The sequence below is a fragment of the Zonotrichia leucophrys genome, chromosome 3, assembly GCF_028769735.1.
Source record: "Zonotrichia leucophrys gambelii isolate GWCS_2022_RI chromosome 3, RI_Zleu_2.0, whole genome shotgun sequence".
Taxonomy (NCBI): Eukaryota; Metazoa; Chordata; class Aves; order Passeriformes; family Passerellidae; genus Zonotrichia; species Zonotrichia leucophrys.
The window spans coordinates 43,314,044-43,329,503 of NC_088172.1; the positions used below are offsets into that span (position 1 = coordinate 43,314,044).

The following is a 15,460-nucleotide window of genomic DNA, read 5'->3' on the forward strand; positions in this document are numbered from 1 at the left end:
AATTTTTTCTCCCAAACTGGTGGGAGGAGGGGCTGCTTGAATCTGCTTTCTAGAGGAACCTCTCCAGAGATTTCCTCCCTAAATTTGCCCTAAACCAGGTCAAGTGTCAATTGTTTGAGCCAGTCTATGGATAGGAAAAATATTTGCTGGTACTTTTACTTCTTTATACCATTTCTATTTCAAAACATTCTTTCCAAATGATCTTATTCTTTTTAGATTATTATAATATTTTCAACAAAATTATGATTTTGCATGTAATTTATTTTAAGCTCATCTAAAAACCTTAATGATTTCTCATTAGTAGATTGTATCGCTGTCATTGGAATTTATTATACAATACATAACATTTCAAAACAATCTTATTATAATAACTTGATTATTATCATTAATAATGCCTTCAAATTAATTAACCTGAAATTTCTTTGTTATTCTCAAATAAATAAGTCCTCAGTATCTTCCCAAATAAGACACAGTGATGCTTAGAACAGCTTACTTATGAAAATTTAATGTGAAGAAGGATTTAACTCTTACAGTATTATCAGTATGATTTCTAGTTCTTTCTCTGCCCCTTTTTGTTATTTCTGAAACAGTTGAGTATTGAAGAAAATCCTAGAGCTGCAAAGAAACACTCCTTGATACAAGTTAAATAGTTATTTTACTTCCTCAAGGATTGTAGTAATTCAGTTTGGCAGACAAGAATCAGGGACTACAAGCTGAGACTTAATCAGTCAATGTACCAGAGATCCATGCAACCAAGATACTGTGGTGCAGTCATGTATTTAATATATCCAGTACAAACTGAAACTAGTACCATACTGTGCAAACTCACTGCAGCTTATTTTCTTCCAGGTAAACCATTGCTTCCCTTAACTTGTCATTAAATGTGGAGTATCACTTCTGCCAGCAGGTCATCATAGTACAAAAAAAAAAAAAGACAGAACCTTTTGGGGGGTTTTGGAATGACAATTGCTTCCAAACACTCACGATATCTAAAAAACACCAGCTTGCTTTCACAATTTTGTAGGCAACTACAACTTGCCCAACAGTATTACCCTGTAGCTGAAACTTAAGCAACAACATAGTTCTGGGCTATGTATATTATGTGTTACTGAGGGCAGGCTGTCACACTACCACTACCGCTAGAGGTGTTCCAAACCCACCAACACCGAGAAACAGATGTCCTGCTTTTATTTCTTCTCTTTTCTGGTTTGTCACTAAATGAGTTCACAAGTTATTCTAAATCAATTACTTGAATTTGATTTTTTTCCTGAAAAAATATTAGACCTTCTGAATGACGTGAAGGATACAAGGTGAGGGAATAGGGGAAGGAGAAAAAAAATAGAAAGAAGAGAAAATATGAGGAAGAAAATGACTAAGACCTTCCTCTACTGAGGAAGGTCTTGGTCATTTAAAAGCTAGCAAGCTTTTAAATATGGACATGATTGAAAAGAAGCTTTCATTGAAAAAAGCAATTTAACTAATCTGCTGCACTTCTGCTCTCTTCTTCATATGTGACTATATTTTGCCATCCCATCCATTACTTGTACTTACCTTGTGCTAGCATTGGTTGCTCTTTGTAATCTCATGAAAAACAAAAAAACCAAAACTCCTACATTCACTAGTATACGAAGCTATGAAATTGCACTATAAATAAGTTACACTTCCACGCATGTATGAAATCTGAACCACTGCATCATAACAGCAAGTTTAAATTGATCTCCCTTTTCTAAAAGATGCTGCTTTATACTTCTTCAAATAATTCTTCAGCTAGCTTGTTTAGATCTTCTAAAGCAAGTAAGACACAGAAAAATTCATCAATGTTTTATAAAACATAAGAAATGCAACAAGCGCCTTCTCATCTGACTGTGCTTTGTGGCAGAAGTGTTCTTCTGTGATTAATAACTAAGATCTGTAAATCCATCCATATCTTATTCAAAACCTAAACTGAGAGATTAATAACCTGACTACAATTTATTGGCTAGTACATAGAAACAAATCTATATAGAGATATATAATTAAGGAAAGCTCATGTGCATTTCTCATAGACCTTACTACTCTTTCACCTTTTTTAATTGAGTGGACTTAAAAGCAAAAGGCAACAGACTTGTACATGAATATCACAGCAAATATAAAAAGGAGTACAAGTCAAAGAAGTGTAGGTGATAAACGCATTTATGTGACATTATAAGGAATAACAGAAAAGACAATACAGCTGGTTCTTTGACAGAGAAAATTTAAAAAAAACTTAAACACTGCTAATACCAGGTATTTAAAAAAAGAATTAAATCAGATTAAAAAAACAAAACCAAACAAAACAAACAAGCAAACAAAAAACAAGAAACCCTCAATGAAATTAAACTGTAAACATGGCAGCATGTTCCCATTCAAGTTAGAAGTTTAAAGCAAAGAACTCAGATAACAGTGGCTGAGATAAATTGGCAAAATTCTTTTGATAACAAATAACCACATTTTTGGTACCAATTCTGGAATGTATGATTTCAGAAGAAAATAAGATTAATGAATGCTGGAATACCCAAGTTTAGGGAAATGTCAAGCAGTGAATGCATCACTGCAGGACATTTACGGAAAATATTCTTCAGCCACAATCATTACCAACTGTCATAACTGCAGAGCTAGGAGTAGAAAAGAAAAGCATATTCTGTACAAATAGAAGAGTGAATATTACAGTTTAATAGCCTTGTAAAGAGTTTAACTTTTAATAATCGACACTATAGTTAATATTACAAGTTTAAAAAAAATCTTTACAAAGTTGTTTCCTGAATATAAATATCACTCTTTGAAAATTACTTAATAGTTCTTCCTCAAATTACCTTAATAAAATAATAATTGAACAAATAAACAAGAAAAGCAACAGGGTTTCTTGCTGTAGTGTAAACAAGTAGAAATGGCATAATTAATTTTCACATATAAATAATGATCCACATAAATAATTTGAAGTTTCACTATAAGTTGTCTTTGACAGAAGTGAATCATTAGCATATGGCTATCCAGTAGTTTTCAAACTCTAACTACTGGCTGAAATTATTAGAGCATATTAACATACAATCAACCAAATTTATTTTTCCATAAATCCTTTCCTGCAGACTCATATACCACACAAACAAATACCAAGCACCTGTAAAGCCAGGACTGATATTTGTAAACATTGACGCACTGCAAGTTTTCCTCAAATACAAACACATTTTTGGAGCGAGTCTGCTTACTCAAAGTGTCCTCAAAAAGATACTCTACTACATCAGTGCAGTTACTAAATTACAATAGAGACCTTTTTTATTCAGTGAGTCAAAATATGCTCTTGCCAGGGTCTGTGATCACTATAATAGCACAGAACAGAATAAAAGCAAGAGTGTTAAAAGAAGAGCTCTGTTACATACAACCTTCAGGCCTTTGTGCTAGAAAACAGGTTCCATACAATGCCAGATTTACCATTGCTCTGCTTTTTATTACAGCTGAACTGTAAGGTGTCAGTCTTGCACATTTAGCACTGTTCTTCAAAAGAATTTATAGAATAAAGCCCCTACCCACTTCTTGGGTTTTCATGCTGGAAATCTCAGTGTGAACAAGTCCTTTTAATTAAACACCACTCATAAGGTACTTTCAGTTTTATCCATGGTTTCCATTATACCAGATACAGGATAAAAGAAGTCCTGAGATCTGGAAATGAAGCTTCCTTTTCCCTGACCTCAGATTGGCCACACTAGTTCCAAAATATTCTGTTATAGCATCTGTCATTCAACTCCATCAGAAAGGAGGGTCATAAACAGAACTTTTAGCAGTACCATATTCAAGGCACATCTGTAAATCTTTTTATTTTTTTAATGCTCACAAGCCATCTCCATCTATTATATAAATATATTAAAGAAATCAACTCAGGTTATGTTTTTACATCTGCCATCACAATTATGTGATGTATATAGGATACATTTTCAAAGTACAAAGAAAAGGTGAAATCCTCTTGAGCAATAAAAGAGGACACAAATAAGAGATCAGGACAGACAGGATGACAGTTACAGCTTTTTCAGCCAAAGAAACTATACATTCTTTAACAGTACTAAGGATCTACCAGTCTTAATTATTCAGTCATAGAAACACCAAAATAAGGGCATCAGAATGATACCTCACAGGTTACATAATGAAACACTACAGCATGAAATCTGAACACAGACAGGTTCAGGAAAGACATTGTGCTGGCCCTCAATCCTTGTCAACAGATACAATGAAGCAGTCATGCATTCCCACTCACACAATGGCTGCAGAACTCTTGCCAGTCAGAAGTCTATGTGAACCCTGAAGCAGAATGAAAATTCAACAAGTATTTTTCTAAACTCCAAGCAATCTGAGTAGCACACAACATGAATTCTGAATATTCACAGCAAAGTTGTAAGATCTTGTATAAATGTAACTCATGGATCCATCTTGTAATCGCATTTTTAAACTCTCTTGTGAAAGAAAACTTCTACTGCTGCCATATCATAGTGCTTAAAAATACAGTTCAGATATTCTCAATTTTCTATTCACGCTCTTGATTTCTTTTTTTGCAAGCACTCCAATAGCAATTTATGAAATTCATTATTTTAATTTTTGATCTATTTATTCTAATGCTTTCTTTCAAAATAACTTGCACATCCTGAAAGCTTCGGTCTGCCAAATCCTATATTCACAATTGAGTGGCTTGTTGTTTTTTAACCTAGTACTGAAATGGAACACTTTCAATGCTTTATTTCCCTTTTATTTTCAAACAACAAACACAAAATATTTTGATGCCACTACCAAACATTCTGTTCATTTTGCAGTTATATAATCTTTTATTTCAGTTACCCTTAACATCAAAAATGCCATTCCAAATTAAAACATTTCTTTGATTTCAATTTTTCAAACTCATTTGAAAACCTTTGACACTTCATTTCAGAAAATTTACTTTTAATCAAAGTTTTACGCAAGTTTTCTTAGTTGGCTGTCATCCACAAATGTGATAACTGTAATATCTATTTCATTAGTCCACTAGGTAATGATGAGCAACAGAATTATTCTGAACAAGAGAACTGAGGGATCCTTTGAACACATTCTGAGAATAATAATAACAATACAATAGGCTTTTCCAACCCAAGAACAACACTGCTGCCTCCTGGAAGACACCCACTTCACCATTATCTGATTGTTGTCTTATGAAACTTGCCTTGGGAAGCCTGGAACAGTATTACAAAAGCTAAGATATACAGAAAACTCCCCTCTTTTATAACTATATGGCCTTTTCTCTGGTCAGAGCAGGAAATAACTTTTTAATTTTTTTCCCCCCCAGATATATACAAACAGACTATTTTATAGTCCACAGTTAATGTAAAATTTCTATCACTTCTGTAAATCTGTCTCTGCTAAGGAAATTCATAATTTCTAATAAGTTCATCTTGGGGATATAGTAAACATGGATAAATACAATGAATTATTTATTTACCAAACAATTCACCTGATTCTTTTGCATTGTCTTTTGCAAACTAAAACCTTTAAAGAGTTTCTCTGTGTGAATTAAACTGCTGTGCCTAGGTAGCTCTTCAAAGGATTCTTCAGTCTGCTCACATTCCAAATTGATGTTCAATGTGGAAACCAACTATCCTAAACGCTGTCTATTTCACACACCACCAAGCTCAGTAAACACAGGGATGTGGATCACGAAAATAGTGTACAAAGAACTCTGCAGTTTAAGCAAACTGTCTTGCTTCAGTTACTAGAGAGATGATATAAATGTACCTTATGAGTCACCCACCAGAAACGAGTCAGGAGGTTAATCTTGAAGTGTGCATAAGAATTAGATTACCAAATAGCTTTCCAGATTGACAGTTGCACAAAGCCAGACAAGCAAAACTAAACCAACTTATTTAGCTACAATTGCAGCCAGCATTGAAATAACCTTAAGTATTTCATGAGATTATGACCAGTGGGACATGAGCGTGGGGAGCAGGGTGCAGGGAGGAAGGAAAAGAAATTTTTTAAATTGACTGCGGTACTTGCATGAAATCTACGCTGCTCGCATGCTTTCTACATACCTTGTCTGGATTCAGCTTTCCTAGGAATTTCTGCAAGATAGCACTTTGGCACAGGGAGCGATGAAAACATTGGCCAAGGATATAGACCGCTGTCCTAAAAACAGGACCAGAAATAAATTAATTTAACAGAAACATTAATAGCTTTTTCTCAATTAATACAGAGGTACAGTTCCCAGAATTACAGCCTATGCACCAAAATTGTTTGATACTACAACTTCCAATGAGATGTGCTATCACCAAAAAAAAAAGGATTGAAAACCCAAAAAGCTTTGAGAATATAACTTTTTATGGCATATATATCACTGACAGTTTTGATTTTACAGTTCCTTTTTTCAACCACAAAGGAAATTGCAAGTTTTATAAAAAATATAAAAAAGAAACCCCAACAACCTACTAAACTGTATTTCCAACTTTATATGTTGATTTAGGTGTCTTTGTTGTGCTGACAGTAATCTGCATTTCATCTTTATGAGACTGACAGCCAGCGAGAACTAGAACATTTTAAAAAGTTGCCTAACAAACACTCCTTTGTTAGAACATTAATGAAAGCTCTAGGTATTAGATACTGCATATAAGAACCCAAGAATGGAAAAAATATCAAATAATACAAAGATAAATGGAAAGCTAGTAAAGAAACCACAGAAATATAAAAGGAAAAAACCAAACAAATTCCGTTCGCTTAAAAAGTAACATTAAAATGGAGCAAAATAAAGATGTCATCTGAACATAGCATCTCCTAGGTATATGGCAATCCCCAGATAGTGGGAGCAATGTATTTGCTCAGTGTATCACTTCTTTAAAATATTAACACTTCATAAAGCTAAAGGTGGTCTGGTGTTAAATAATGTTTCACATGCTTAATTATCAGCAAAAATGTTCAGTTAATGAAGGCAGAAGGTACAGAAAGAAACTGGTAAACTTAAAATTCTAACCTTATCTAATTCTCTCAAAGGCAAAATCCTTTCCTGTGGTCCTCCAATCAGATTTATCCTTACAAGAACATGGTTTCTCTCCACTGACAGACCATCAATTATAAAAACTCTGTGGAAAAAACCCCAAACAAAACACAACAAACCTTTAAAAATGACAAGCTTTGATTTATTGACTATTTAATTCAGAAAACTTAAAGAAGCAAGAATATTTTGAGAAACATACCAGAGTTAAAACACAGGCTGGAATACAAATAGGCATAAATAAACAGAAACATTAGATATTTTGAGATGTCTCCAAGCATTGTTCTGTGTGCTTCCCTATCTACTACTGATTAGAAAAATTTGAGCAATTACTGGACCCAAAAGGGTAGAAAATTTCACAGATTTTCTTATGTCACATAAAATTAGGGCAGTGACAGTTAAGGGACCATAAAAATTTACTCCTTATTTTGCCTACCAGTATATATCTGCTGTCACAAATAAGCAGAGTTGCTCACTACTTGAAACAGAGACAACTTGCTGTCTGAAATCACTGTGCAGCCCAAGGTACAAAATCTTTGAAAGCAGTAACATCCACGTTTTATTCACCAAGTTTCTTAATAAAAGCTTTTCCTTAGAAGGGAAATAGCAGCTTTCATGTTCAAATAGTAAATAACTATCATCTTCACCCAAGCTGTTTGACTTACATTCTGTAATGGTCCCATATAACAAACACTAAGAGGAAAATACTCCAAACTCAGCATGCCATGAGAAAGGAAAAAACATCAGTAACTAAATGACTGTCCGCTTCTGTCCCAAAAATACTTTTTTTCTTTTGAAAGGATGCACTATGCAATTTTATTTAGAAGACAGCAGTGGAAAGTCATAGAAGCTGGGGAGTTGACTAAGCTACAAATAAGCTGTTGGAGAGCTGACAAAGCTACAAACCAAACAATAACAACAAGAACAAAAATACTCCCTCATAAAAACCCCAAAGTATGATGCCTGTAATTCATGAACATTAAAATACCCTGATTTTATATTAAATACATAACATTAAAAATATATATAAAATTAGAAGGCATACTTACATTCACAAGTTTTAAACACTTTTTGTTTTAGAAACAACTTAAGAGTAATATAACTAAAAAGTAAAAAAAAAAATGCTTTTTTAGCTTTTTTATTTTTTATACTTTTGGGGTGAACATGGGAGAAAGAGAAGGCTATTATTCTTTTCATAATTTAAAACTGCTGACAAACCTGCATGTAAGGAAATTTACGGACATTAGAAGCCAGTTTAAGTGAAAGCATTTGTATGTTTAAAGCTACTAAGGTATTTATGTATTTGTTCTCAGGAGAAGAGTTTGATAGTTAAAATAACATTTACATCAATCACTTCTTACCCTGGTCCTTCTGAAGTTTCTGTGACATTTTCCTCCTGAGCAGTTAGTAAAACTTGTGACACTTTATACTGAGTCTCCAAGAGTAAAAGGGTATTGAGCTCACAGCACAGCACATTTAATAGCCTGCAGAAGGAGACATTGAAATGGTAGTACATCAGTCAGGACTCCAGTAATGCACAGAAAGACAAGGGTAAACATGTTTATGAGATCTTGCAATGGAAAGGGAGAAGAGGAAAAAACAGCAAAAAAATCCACTTGAAGTGCCTGAAAAAACCTCACATAAAACTAGGTCAGGAACACTTTAATATCCTTTTCAAGCACTCAAGTGGCACAACCTTAAGCAAACAGGCAATGGTTCCCAACAGTTGGTTTTTTTGTGTGCCCTGAACAACCCGAGAAAATACCCACTGGTCAGCTCAACCGCTTTTGAGTTTACATCACAGTGTAACAAAAATGATACAGGCTTAGTAAGACATTCCATGTGAAATATAAGGAAATTATACAATAATAGGCTGGTAAAGCAACTCAAAATTAGGTTATCTGAAGGGGGAAGAAGGAAGGGAGGTAAAAAAAATATCTTTCATTTAGAAAAGAGCCTTTTAAGACCTTCTGTATAATCACATTTAACGCAGTTCAAAAGCAATAAAAGATTTAGCATGTAACATAACCAACAAATCTGCTGGGTTAGGTTTTTTCAGAGAAACACAAATGGTAAATGAAATGAATAATAACAAGTGCACAAGACAGTACATTATATACAATTTTCTTTCATAACTTTGGGGCAAATTAACAGGGTAAGTACTCCAATATATTTTTATACAAATCTGAAATAAAACAGTCCAAATCACATTACTTTTTGTTTTAACTAATCTAATCACTCTAAAACCACAACAGAATAATTTCATTGAGGGCTTCCAGTTCAAGGAAAACAATGTAACTAAACATTCTTGTTACTGGTTTTATTTCCTGTTTTAACACAGTCATAAAATGCAACGTAAATTAAGGCTGATCAGCATTATATTTTGCGTTCACATAAGATTTTACATGAACTAGAAAATATACTGTTTAAAATTCATAGTCTGTTAGTCAAAGCTTATTTTCTTCCATGGAATTCCTCATATGTTTCTACTGAGAAAAGCAAAAATTCATAAGCCATTCTCTCAATAATTTAACACCTGCAAATTTATACAGTTGTGGCCAAGGATTAAACAGCCAAGATGAGATTATGTCTCAGTTTTTTTTCTGTTGTTTTTTAAACAACTTGTTGTGTTCAGTTTCAGTACTCTTCAGCTTTATTTCTTTTACATTAACTATTTTGTGACATCAATTTGTTCTCAGTACTTTCTAAATCACAGAAGAAGAAATGACAGTTCAACTATAATTTTTATTATTATTTAGAAGAAAAAACCCAGAAAAGAGCTCTGAAACCATTATGAAGATGGATAATTTTTTTCTGTGAAGTACAGTAAGTGGCAAAGACCAGCAGTTAAAAACCACTTGGGAGAAGACTAGTATCTGAGAATGCTTTATAACATCATCTCCTCTGGTAGGCAAGACAGAGCAAAAAATAAAACAAGAGCAACCAACCATGAGCAAATAAAATTAGGTAGATGGAACAGTGGTAGAATAAATGATGAAATACACAAGATCTAGTGTATGCAGCTACTGCTTGGGCATTTAAATGAAATTTTCACCTACATAGAAAAAGACATTTAAAAATGCAATTATTGAAGTAGAGGTTATTTGGTTAATCGTGCTACTCCATTAATTACCTTCCAAAGTCATAAATGTATAAAGTTTCCAATCAAAAAAAATAACCAACTTTTTATAGTAAGTACATTTGTAAACATGCTTGAATACAGCTATGGAGTTTTTTGTCTTTTTTGTTTTTCTTTGGAACATAAGAATTGGATCAGACTCCCCATCTCAATATCTCATCTATAAGAAGTACATGCTTATGAGAATATATAAAACCTTTACAGATATAACACAATATGATCAAGCATATATTTTTGAGATATGTTTTTCAATTTTCTTTAGAAAGACTCCCAACCTAAATACTGCTGAAAATTGGAAGATACACTTTGATGAAGTTCTTGTACCTGGGAAGAGCCCAATGCAACAGCACAGGCTGGGGACAATCAGTCATAAAGCAGCTCTGCAGTCAAGGACCTGGGGGTCCTGATGGTCAATAGCTTGAACATGACCCAGAAACATGCCCTTGAGGGCAATCACCATCCTGGGCTGTGTAATGAAGAGTGCTGCCAAAAGTCACTGGAGGAAGTCGCCCCTCTACTGGTTCTGGTGAAGTCATATCTGGAGTGCTGGGTCTAGTTCTGAGCTCACCAGTCACAGCATGGCATGGATGCACTGGAGCAGGTCCAACAAAAGGCCAAGAGGACGATTAAGGCTTGGGCCATCTGACATAGGGAAAAGCTGAGAGAGCTATGACTGCTCAGCCCAGAGAACCCTCAGGGGAGATCCTGTCAATGTGTATAAATATCTAACAGGAAGGTGTGAAAATTGAGTCAGACTCTTCTCAGTGATACCCAGTGAAAAAACTAGATGCAAAGGACATGAATTGAAAGACAGGAAATTCCATTTTAATATACTGTGACGGTGGTAAAACAGTGGAACAAATTGCCCAAAGATGCTGCAGGATCACCAGCCTTGACAATACTATAAACCAGACTGGACACAGCCCTGAGTAATGCTCTATAGTTGAACTTACTTTGAGCAGAGCAGTTGTACTACACAATCTTTCATCTCCCTTTCAATTCTGATTATGTAATTCTGTGATCACTACTAGTAAGATATACCACACACCCAGGAACAAACTGCAATGCATATAAAATAAAAGTTTATCTGAAGGCAGTCCTTTATAGAAGAGCAGTTTCAAAGAAATTCAGAAATATCAAAATACATATCGTAGTTGTGAAAATATGCTAGGAATAAGCAATTTTGTTCTGAATTCTGCATTTTCTCCCCTATCCATTTTTCTTGAAAAGTACTCCCTGGATTCTACCCCTTGAACTACAGTTTCACAGTTAATACTTCCCTGCAGAAATCCCTAATCTAAAAGAAAGCATTCTAACTACTATTTTGTTCCACGGGCTATCTCCTTAGTTTTGCTATGTGGAATCATATTGGCTTCTTCAATTATGACACGACAAAATTTATACCCCTCCTTTGTGGGGTATAAATCAGCTAGTAAACAAACTTTGCTAATTTTTATGCTGTCTCTCTACATTTTTTTGCCTGAAAATAATATAATAAACTGTCCATGATTTACTCTGAGTTGCTAAAAATGCACATTACGAGCATAGCTTATGACCACCTCAGTATTTTTTCTAGGAGTTCCTTTTAAGAACACAAAAGAGTATGTTCTTTGTTCTTTTTCCCAATATCAAACCACATTTCTCTCAAACAGGACCTTTATTATGTTTTTCTATTTTTCTGCAGTTCCCACAACACCACCATACACTATTCTTCCTTACTTTTACATGTTCTTTCCAAAGCCACTCTGATTTTCTGTCCTCACTTCAGGCACATCTGCTAATGCTCAGCTGGCAGTGAAAGATGCAAGATATTACTCTTGAAAACAGCAGCTGTAACAGTCTGTGGTGGGTTGACACCAGTCAGCAACTAAGCACCCACCCTGCTTCTCACTCCCTCACCACTCGTGCCTGGCCAGTCTCTGACTAATGGAGACTAACCTCCTTGACTAACCTCCAAGCCCCTCAGTGTGGGATGCTATGTGATATAAAACATTCCTCTGGTCAGCTCAGATCAGCTGTCCCAGCTGTTTTCATTCCCAACCTCTCACACATTCCTAGGTATGGCTAATGTTGATAAAAAAGAAAGCCCTGTTGCAGAGCTGCTGCTTGCACAGCATCAGTGGAAACCCGCTGTGTTATCAATACTCTTTTAGTCCCAAATTCAAAACACAGCACCCATGTGGGGTGCTATTAAAAAATTTGACCCCAGTCTGTATGGACTCCAGAGAAACAAGATAAAATTTTATCATGCTATAAGCAGCATGAAATTTCCACCACATAAAAAAAAGCAAGCAGCTCATCCAAAGTCAACTATACTACAATCTCAGTAATAGATGTGTGCATGCAGCATAAAATGGCCAACTAAACACAAAATGCTTACATCTCTGCTATAGACAGTGACATGATGCTGAAATAGAGTACTAAATTGGTCTTCAGTAAAAAGTTTTCTTTTGGCTTGTAGTTACATGCCTTCTAGAGATATAGGCATGGCTGAATCAGCCCAGTGCAAAATACATAGCATGATATTTGTAGAGAGCTCAGCTGTGGGCCAAGGTAAGGTGCATTTTTTTTTCATCTCTCAGGAATAAATATTAAAAACTGAAGAGCAATAAAGCAAGAACTGAAATTTCTATGCAGCAGCAGGACCTCCTTTTCACTAAATGGCTATGTACAACAAAGTGAAATCCAAAGCCAAACTTGCATTAAACAATTCCAGTGTCAACGTAACGGAGGACAGCCCATTTAACATCAGAGCTTACATTAATAATTTGATTTACTCCTTACTACACTTCGAGTAAGAGCCTAAGCTTCAATGAGAACAAGGATCAATACAGTGAATGGCAATTATTATCAAGTGCCAGAGCAGTAGACAGAGGCTATGGCTAAAAAAAAACTCTACAGAAGTCCAAAGCCACTCAGTCAGTGCAGGAACACAAAGGGCATTTGGAAGCTTCAGCCCAGCAAAGCTTCGCACACTGCCTTTGAAAACTGAACAAAAGGCATTAGAAATGAGCAGATAGAGGATGTCTCTGCACTTGGTTTAGCTAAAGGACTGAGGCTTCTAATTGTTTCTCTGAGAACGATGCATGGTTTTGAAAAAAAAAAAAAACAACAAAACAAAAAGAGTTTCTGGATACAAGAGTTACACATTTTGTGCCTGAGGTGCTGGAAGCTACTACCTCAGGGCAGTCATGTTTCTCCCAGAAAGAACACTGAGGGACTAACATATTCCTTACAATGTTTTCCACATGAAAAGATTTGCCAAAGAGCACCTATACCATTTCAGCTACCCAATGTACCAACAAATGACATGTAATGTGATTGCTAATGATAAAAGTTTCCCCAGCTAAATAAAAATGCTTTTCATGAGCATCACTTGCCAGCCTAGAGGATCAGAAGTGAAAAATTTTAAGTAAAGGAAAAAAGTCAACAAACAATTAAAATCTGATCACAGAATCTACTGTTCCTATTTTATTAATAACTATTTGTTTCAAATTAATAAATCTAATAAACTTATATTAAATTATAAGTTAGCAAAAAATTGAATTAACTGTGTAACTCCATGATCACAGATAATGGGGAAGCATTCTCGCATAATCCTGTTGCAAATCCCCACCATTAGGAGTCACTGCTAATCCAGACCCTGTCCCCTTTTACCTTTGGATTCTGCTACTCATGATGCTTTTTCATAAAGAGAAAGGAAAAGGGAGACTAAATATAAACAGCATTGTGTTGCAATCATTAAAATCACACATTCTCTTAATTAATAATAATACACATAATGCAAGTACAATTAAGGAATGACCTATTTCACATGCTGAAGCTGCCTCACTATTAAAATGCTATTATATAAGGGAGGTGTTGACAATGAAGTTGACAAAGTAATGGAGAAGAATGTAGGAACATTTATTATTTGTATTTCCTAAACTCCCAAAGTTATCTTTTGCCTATCACTTTTTTTTTTTTATTTAATTCATTCACCTGGATTTCACTGGAATGCTCTAGATTAAATTTTGACAGATATATACTGCTTTAAGGCAAATTTCATGATGCTCATTGATTTTGATATCAGTGGAGTATAAGCCATTTAAATTTGCTTTCCTAAATCTTCTCTGCTAGTTTTTTAGGGCAACAGAAATAGATACAATGCATTTTTATAATTCTCTACACTCACTTGGTAAGCAAGAAAACATAAACAAAAACATATTCACCATAATATTTTTTATGACAAAGAAAATGTGACCTAACAATGTCAAAATCTTTATTACACAAACCTGAAAATAGCAAGCCAATATTATTTTTCAATTTGCAGCAGACAGTAGATTTACAATCCTGAGGCTGATACAAATGAGCATGTGACTTAGACTAATATTTACAATTTTCTTTAATTCCACAGAAAAAGAAGTGCATTTATTCACATAAAGCATTGTAATAAATGCTGGGTTTTCAGCCTTGCCTTAGAGAAGCCTAAAATAAATCTATTTTCCATTGCAGTTCAAATTACACTTCCACAAAATGGGTTATCTTCAGATATCTCTAATGACAGACAAACTCATTGAATCTTTAAAATTAAACAGTCACAATTTGCATATCTGAAGAAAAAGGGTTTACCCTCAGAATTTTCCAGGTATATCCCTGCAGAAGGCCAAACACTTTAACAGAGTTGCTTGATGCTCACTAGCAGGAGGCACCTTAGTGAACAAGTGTGGAGCTAACAAAGGTCCTTCTGATTCCGAATGTATGTACAAAAGATCTTTTGACTTCACAATATTTAGGAGTTTTATTGATTTATGCTTAAAATAAGCCACTGGGGAAAAAAAAAAAAAGATAGCCAAATGAAAAAAAAAAAGTCTAATTTTCCTCTTTAAAGTATTCAAATGCCCCTTACTGCCTTTTTATCATATATCCACAAAAAAGAGATTCCAAGAACAGGGTGTTACAAAAGCACTTAGTAAAAGCGAATTTTTGCAGATCTGCCTGCAAATCAACTCTTATCTCTTCCCACTGCCCACAGTGTAGGCATATACCTGTAATGTTGTTTCTCCTGTTTTTTACTCAAGCCAACACTAATTGAATATCTTCTAATTTATTTTGGGGTATTGATACTGTTTAGAGACAGGAACCTGACTATCAAAGCTAGAAATTCTTACTCTGCCACACTTTAATCCAGCTAATAAAACAGTGTCACTATCATTCACAGAAAACCTATTTTCTGAATAGAGAGAACAGCAATATGTAAATAGCTGAATAATCCTTCAGGCAAAGACTTTGAAAATATATATATTATGCATATATTTTCTTGGCAG

At 34.6% G+C, this 15,460-nt stretch overlaps 1 protein-coding gene across 4 annotated transcripts in view; it reads right to left on the reverse strand.

The window, feature by feature from the left end:
* TBC1D32 (TBC1 domain family member 32) overlaps window positions 1-15,460 on the reverse strand; it is a 76,130-nt gene that overhangs the window by 26,737 nt on the left and 33,933 nt on the right. For all 4 annotated transcript variants that reach the window (XM_064707967.1, XM_064707969.1, XM_064707966.1 and 1 more), the window contains exons 24-26: window positions 8,377-8,499; window positions 6,995-7,103; window positions 6,063-6,156 (exon numbers count right to left, since the gene is read on the reverse strand). In XM_064707967.1, coding sequence (XP_064564037.1) covers window positions 6,063-6,156; window positions 6,995-7,103; window positions 8,377-8,499 — 326 coding nt within the window. The remainder of the gene's footprint in view (window positions 1-6,062; window positions 6,157-6,994; window positions 7,104-8,376; window positions 8,500-15,460) is intronic.